At 39.7% G+C, this 7,493-nt stretch overlaps 1 protein-coding gene and 1 non-coding gene across 2 annotated transcripts in view; both read left to right on the top strand.

Annotated features, from left to right (window-relative positions):
• Window positions 1-7,493, top strand: part of Ckap5 (cytoskeleton associated protein 5) — an 80,938-nt gene that overhangs the window by 58,790 nt on the left and 14,655 nt on the right. Inside the window, exons 26-30 of the mRNA XM_050124298.1 lie at window positions 945-1,070; window positions 5,627-5,776; window positions 6,066-6,269; window positions 6,437-6,572; window positions 7,080-7,273. Coding sequence (XP_049980255.1) covers window positions 945-1,070; window positions 5,627-5,776; window positions 6,066-6,269; window positions 6,437-6,572; window positions 7,080-7,273 — 810 coding nt within the window. The remainder of the gene's footprint in view (window positions 1-944; window positions 1,071-5,626; window positions 5,777-6,065; window positions 6,270-6,436; window positions 6,573-7,079; window positions 7,274-7,493) is intronic.
• Window positions 6,810-6,920, top strand: LOC126489811 (small nucleolar RNA SNORD67). The gene has a single exon (XR_007589024.1). It is a non-coding gene; the product is annotated as a small nucleolar RNA SNORD67 (small nucleolar RNA).

Below are 7,493 nucleotides of genomic sequence, written 5' to 3'. Positions count from 1 at the left end.
CAAAAAAATAAATAAATAAATAAAATAAAAAATAAAAATAAAAAAATTCTTGAACTTTTGCTACATTTATAAGGATTTCATCAGTAAGATTCAAGTTATACCTTACATATATTTACTGGTCATCATTTTTCTTACATAAAATATTTTAGTCATATTATATTTGAAAACTAAGTATTTAAAATATTTGTAGCAATTTAGAAACTGATTTAGTACCTTAGTACTGTATAGTATTACTATGCAGTAATATAGTACTATGTAGTACTGTAGTACTCGCTACAGTAGAGACACATTAGAAAAAAGATGCTAAGAGAAAAAATAGAATTTTCTTAACTAAATGCCATTCATTCAAATGGCATTAAATATATAAATAGTATTGAAGAGCTGGGCAGTAGTCAGGCCTTGAAGCCCAGGACTCAGGAGGCAGAGGCAGGCAGATCTCTTGAGTTTGAGGCCAACCTGGTCTATAGAGCTAGTTCCAAGACAGCCAGGGCTACACAGGGAAGCACTCTCTTGAAAACCAAAACAACAACAACAACAAAAAAAACTATTCAAGATTTCAAGGAAGAAAACTAAAAATTGTCCGTGACCCAGACTAATTGGAATTAATAGCAATTTTTCCAAATATATATGTATATATATGCCTTTTTAGCTCAATAACTAACAACGATTCATATAATATAATTTAAAACATTTATAGAACACAAATAATCAAAATCTAAGGCTGAGGTGGGAGGTGTGTGAGTTGAAGACCAGCCTTGTCTATGTAGCAGAACTCTGTCTCATTCAAAAGCATATTACATGATAGATTAGTGACTTATCCTCTTTCATGGTGGAATATAAGGTAGAATGGTTTCTTTGGTTTCTGTCATGCTCTTTTGATAGGCAACAGCCTATTTTCATCAGACTTGGCCCACCTAATCCATATTCTCTTAACTCGGTTGTAGAGTGCACAAGGGAAGAAAGTGGCAAGCAAAACCGCCATAAAGGAAGACGACGACAAATCTGGACCTATTTTTATTGTTGTTCCAAATGGAAAGGAGCAAAGGATGAGAGATGAGAAAGGATTAAAGGTAAGGAAGTGATAAGAAGCCTTGGGAGTTTTTGCTTGTTTTTATCTTGTTGATCCAAAAGTTTTTCAGGCTGGGTGGTAGTACCTTTAATATTAACACTGGGAACCAGAAGCAGGTGAATATCTGTGGGTTCAGGGTCAGCCTTATCTATATAGTGAGTTCCAGGACTGCCAGAGCTACACAGAAATCCTGTCTCAAAACAAACAACAACAACAAAAAAGGTTTTCAGGCTGGGAGTGGTGGCATATACTTTTAATATAAGCAAAGGCAGACAGATCTCTATAAATTTGAGTTCAGGCTTCTGTGACTTTGAGGCCAGCCTGGTCATAGCAGGCCAGCCAGAGTATGTATGTATGTATGTATGTATGTATGTATGTATGTATGTATGTAATGAGACTCTATCTTTAAAAATAAAAGAAGAAGCCTGTGGTGGTAGTGCACACCTGGGAGGCAGAGGCAGGCAGATCTGAGTTTTAGGCCAACCTGGTCTACAAAGTGAGTACCAAAACAGGCTCCAAAACTACACAGAAAAAAACCTGTCTTGAAAATCGAAAAAAATTGTAGGAACTGCAACCCCGAGTTGATATCCCTGCTCCCATTTGAGGTGCTTATCTGCAAGGAAAACATAATAAATTCCCTCTGCTCCTGGAGCGGGGAAGGAAGGAATTTTGAGTGCATGGTGACCGTTCCTTGATCCCTGCCAGGATCAGGTTACAGTCCCTTCACAGCCCCCTCCTCATTTGGTGCCATGGTATAAAGCCAACCCCAGCAAGACAATAAAGAAGCTAGCTGTTCCACCTCAACCTCGTGCTCTGTGTATTTATTCAACTTGGACACCCTCTGCCGAGATTCTTAGTTCCAGCCTGCACTGGCGCAGCAAAAAAAAAAAAAAAAAAAAATCTTCTTTTCTTTCTTTTTTTCCCAAAATGGGCTTGGTAGCACATGACTATAATCCCAACACTAAAGAGGCTGAAGAGGCAAGATTGTAAAATTTATTTATTTTTGTTTTTATTTTATTTATTTATTTGGCTTTTTCGAGACAGGGTTACTCTGGAGCTTTGGAGCCTGTCCTGAAACTAGCTCTTGTAGACCAGGCTGGCCTCAAACTCACAGCATGCAGAAGGGAATCCCACATCAGTGCCCTGGGTTTCATCCTGAGCAGAGTAGACATTTTATTTTGAGACAAATTCTCACTGTGTAGCACAACTAGCCTGGAACTAGCTTTGTACATCAAGCTAGCTCTGTCTACCTGTCTTCTTTTTTTTTTTTTTTTTTAAGATTTATTTATTTATTATGTATACAACATTCTGCCTCAATGTATGCCTGCACGCCAGAAGAGGGCGCCAGATCTCATTACAGATGGTTGTGAGCCATCATGTGGTTGCTGGGAATTGAACTCAGGACCTCTGGAAGAGCAGCCAGTGCTCTTAACCTCTGAGCCATCTCTCCAGCCCCTGTCTACCTGTCTTCTACCACCACACCTAGCATGGCAGAAATTTTGCAGATCACTTTGTTTTTGTTTATTTTGTTATGTTTGAGACAGTGTCTCTAGATAGCTCTGGCTGTTCTTGAACTCTGTATAGACCAGGCTGGCCTTGAATTTACAGAGATCCACCTATCTCTGCCTCTTGAGTGCTGAGATTAAAGTTGTTTGCCTCCGTTCCATTTGTAGAAGTTAGTTTTCCCCTTAACACTATATGTATCCCAGAGATTCAGCTCGAGTCACTGGGTCTGAAGGCAAGCACCCTTATACACTAAGTCATTTTGCTGGCCCTAAACAAGTTTCTTCTTTTTTTGATTTTTCAAGACAGGGTTTCTCTGTAGCTTTTGGAGCCTGTCCTGGAACTTACTCTTTAGACCAGGCTGTCCTCGAACTCAGAGATCTGCCCGCCTCTGCCTCCCGAGTGCTGGGATTAAAGGCGTGTGCCACTACCACCTGGCACAAGTTTCTTCTTAAAATCGGCATTCATTCATTCATTATTTCTTTATTTATGTTGGTTCTTTGAAAATGTCATGCTAAATATATTGATCTTATCTACTTCTTCCTCCTTTAATCCCATCAGGTAGATCTTTGCATTCCAGAACCACCAGGTCTATGTAGAGAATTCTTGTCTCAAAAACAAACAAAAAATTACTTCTTTATTTGGGAGGAGGGATGCATGCATTTGCATGTTCACATTTACTCGTGCACCTATGTTTTGATTATTTCTAATCTTTTACAAACTACTCTCATAAACATGTTACAGAAACCGAAGATCAAGCTTAGTAGTTCAAAAGAACATACTGCTCTTGTACAAGACCCAAGTTTGAGTTCAGCACTGTGTCAGGTGTATCACAATCACCTGTAACTCTAGCTTCATGAACACGTACATATACCCACACAGAGATACATATAATTTTAAAAATAAAATTTTTAAAAATACATTTGAAGGCTAGGCGGCGGTAGTACATGGCTTTAATTCCAGCACTCAGGAGATAGCAGCAGGTGGAGCTCAAGTGAGTTTGAGGACAGCCTGGTCTACAAAGTGAGTTCCAGGACAGGCAGGGCTGATGTTCCACAGAGAAACCCTATCTCCAAAAACAAAACAAAAAATCATGCCAACTGTGTTTATTCTGTCATACAATTATAGCATTTATTTATTTATTTCCTGTTGTTGTTGTTTTTATAATTTGATGAGGTTGCTGCTGTTTCCCCCCCCCCCCCGAAATTGGTACAGGACATGGCCAGGCATCCAAGTTCTCAGCACATGGGAGATTTATTATCCCAGAGGGACTGAAACAGGTGGGGAGGCTGCCTCTGGATTGGCAAAGGCAGAGAGCAAAACAGCAGCAAGTGTTTTTTGTAAGAGTGGGTTTTTTAGCAAAAAAGGGTAAGTCTTATCTAGAGTAAGTTGCTGAGTCCTAATTGGATGGGTTAGTCAAATAATGAATTTTGATTGTTGTACCTTGGTATTTTGTCTCAGAAATGAATCATTGGCCAAATAAGGGAATGGGCCTTGGGAGCTAGCTTTAGGGATGTAATCTAATGGTTTAGCAAGGAAAAGAGAAGAGTCTCACTGGCAACATAGACCAGAAAGCCGACATTTTAAAATGGCCACAGCTTTTTTCGTGCTATAGCACTCCTCCAAGAAGCACAGCAAGAAGCTGTGTTAAACTCTTTGTTTTTGTGTCTAGAATTCCTTTTCAAACTCTCTCATGTTTTAAGTGGATTTAGCTGGCCATGTGGGTACCAGTTTGTTGCAGGAAAAGACCTTTTGTTCGTCCCAGCCGCCCAGAACCAAAATAATCACACAGAAACTGTATTAATTAATATAGTATTAATTAATACAGCTTTGCTTGGCCCATTAGCTCTAGCTTCTTATTGGCTAACTCTTACATCTTAATTTAACCCATCTTCATTAATCTGTACGTCACCACAAGGTCATGGCCTACCAGCAAAGTTTCAGCAAGTCTGTCTCCCCTGGCTCCCCTCTGACTCCGCCCTTCTTCCTCCCAGCATTCCATCCAATCCTCCCCACCTACATAAGTTCTTCCCTTTCAACAGGCCAAGGCAGTTTCTTTATTCATTAATGGTAATCACAGCATACAGGGGAATCCCACATCACAGAAGGGTAAAGAACAAAACCCATTGGCTCCGTGTTTGCCATGATTGGGCCTGTGAGAGAGCCTTTACATCAGCATCTCATCATCATTATTATTATTAGCAAGTTTCACTATCTAGACCTGGCTGATCTGAAAATTGCTAAAATACACCAGACCAGGCTGGCTACTAGGGATTTAAAAACAAGCAAACACAATGCTTGGCAGCATTTTTTTTTTAACACTAAGACTTACTCAAAATTGTTTTCTTGTAAGATTTCCAGGGTCATTAGTTTTCAGAAGTGTAATACCTTACGCTATATTTTGTATTCATATTTAATTACAAATGAATCTTATGTAACTAAAAAGTATCTTAGAGCATAGCAGGGTGATACATGCTTATAACTCTATAACATTTGGGAGGTTTAGGCAGCAGGAACTCTACCTTGAGGTCAGCCTGGTCTAAAGAGCAACACAGTCTCAAAAAAAATAAGCAACAAGGAGCTATAGAGGTTGCTCAGCAATTAAAAGCACTTGCTATTCATCCAGAGGACTAGGATTTGATTCCTAGCACCCACATGGCTGCTCACAACTGTCACTGTACCTCAAGCTCCAAGGAATTCAGTGCCTTCTTCTGGCCTCCAAAGGCATCAGGCATGGATGTGATATACAGACATATACAGACATATACATACTGTCAAAACACAAAAGTAAACAGTAAAAGAAAATGTAATTCAAAAAATTGCCAAGACTTAGCAGGCTGTGAATTCAAGGCCAGCCTGTTGTCCATATTCAGTGTCAGAACAGTCAGTATTAAATGAAATGGCAAGACCCTGTTTTGTGGGGAGAGGAGGCAAGAGACAGGCCAAAGAGCAAATAAGTATCACAGTAAGTTGGGTCCTTCAGCTGTACAAGATAGCTCAACTTTGTTTCAGTTGAATTGTTTACACTTGCTGCCTTCCTGTCTTTCCCGGCAGGTGCTAAAGTGGAATTTTACTACCCCACGGGATGAATACATTGAACAGCTGAAGACTCAGATGTCTAGCTGTGTGGCTAAATGGTTACAGGATGAAATGTTTCACTCAGAGTTTCAGCATCACAATAAAGCCCTGGCTGTCATGGTTGATGTAAGTCTTCAAATAGATAACTGTCTGTCTCAGGAATATGAAAATAGAAAGTACTGTGTGAAGTGGTCAAGTGGAACGCCCTGAGGAAGAAGTAGAATACACCATGTTTTCTGGATAGCTGTCTCAGTTGATAGAATGAATGGTAGTGTGTTGGGGAGATCTTTTTGAAGGTCTAAATAAAAATCTTTTATTTTCTTTTGGGTACCAGTACAGTTTAAGAAATGGTGGGTCTAATATAATTTAAATTTACATGCAGTCTTACCTGTGGGATTTTTACTTTTATCTTAAGCACTTGGAGAGTGAAAAAGAAGGTGTCATTGGTTGCCTAGATCTTATCTTAAAATGGCTTACCCTCCGGTTTTTCGACACCAATACAAGCGTCCTAATGAAAGCACTGGAATATTTAAAATTGCTCTTTACCCTGCTAAGTGATGAAGAGTATCATCTTACTGAGAATGAAGCATCTTCCTTTATCCCTTATCTCATCCTCAAGGTAATGTGTTCTCATCCTATAAGAGTTAACTCTAGTTTTTACATATTCTTTCGTTTATTGTATGATGGTACCTCCTTTCAACTCACCCTTAAGTGAGTTCAAAATACAGTAATGCATGAAATAACCATCACACTCAGAATAGGTCTTTATTATTTCTTGTTGACCAGGTCGGAGAACCAAAGGATGTCATTCGTAAAGATGTCCGTGCCATCCTGAACCGGATGTGCCTTGTCTACCCAGCCAGCAAGATGTTCCCCTTCATCATGGAAGGAACCAAATCCAAAAACTCTAAGCAGAGAGCAGGTGAAGCAAAGCATCTGTGTGTCCACCTATCTTTACAGAGTTGCTGAGAGCTGAGCGCAGAGCCTCAGACATGCTAGATAAGTGCTCTTGTCTGAGGCACTAAGCTCTGTGGCTTTAGCCCCCCAGATTAAATTAAGGTGCAAATCTTTGCATAAGTGATTCTCAACAGTCGTTTATAAATAAGCAGTGGAATTTGTTTGGTGTCTGTGTAACTGCTTCCAACTTTCTTATTCATATTGTGAGAGTGATGAGGTGCACACTGGTGGAGCTATAGTATCAGGTGATACAGGCACCACTCAGTACCACCCTGGTGACAAAATCAAGTGCACAGGGGCCATCTGACTCACGGGTATAACCTATCGTGGACACTTAGAACACCATTGTTTCATTAGTATGTGACAGTGTAAAGGAAAAAGATTTTAGCACTACGTGTGTGCCAAAAGTTTGTAGAAACCTATATACTAAACATTTTTGGGTCTCATTAATCTAGTCTTTCTTCCTCAATAGAGTGCCTGGAAGAACTAGGTTGCCTAGTTGAGTCCTATGGTATGAATGTTTGTCAGCCAACCCCAGGAAAAGCCTTAAAGGAAATAGCTATTCACATAGGAGACCGAGACAATGCTGTGCGGAATGCTGCCCTCAACACCATTGTAACAGTATACAACGTACATGGAGATCAGGTGTTCAAGCTTATCGGAACTGTGAGTGACATTTCTATATGCCGTGTCAGTATGCTATGAAAGGTATTCCAAGATTTCTTAGTTGCTGAGATTCCTGCCATCTCAACTCCACCTGAGTTTTAGCAGTTATAAACTTAGCCTCTCATGATACCCAAAATCCAGTTACATGTTTTGGGTATTTTCATTTGATGTTGGATATTTCTGCTGGGCTTAGTTAAAAAAAAAAAAAAAAACACTTTTT

Source organism: Alexandromys fortis, unplaced genomic scaffold (genome assembly GCF_014885135.2).
Source record: "Alexandromys fortis isolate MF-2015 unplaced genomic scaffold, M_Fortis_MF-2015_v1.1 scaffold_222, whole genome shotgun sequence".
NCBI lineage: Eukaryota > Metazoa > Chordata > Mammalia > Rodentia > Cricetidae > Alexandromys > Alexandromys fortis.
This window is presented reverse-complemented; position numbering and strand designations above follow the sequence as displayed.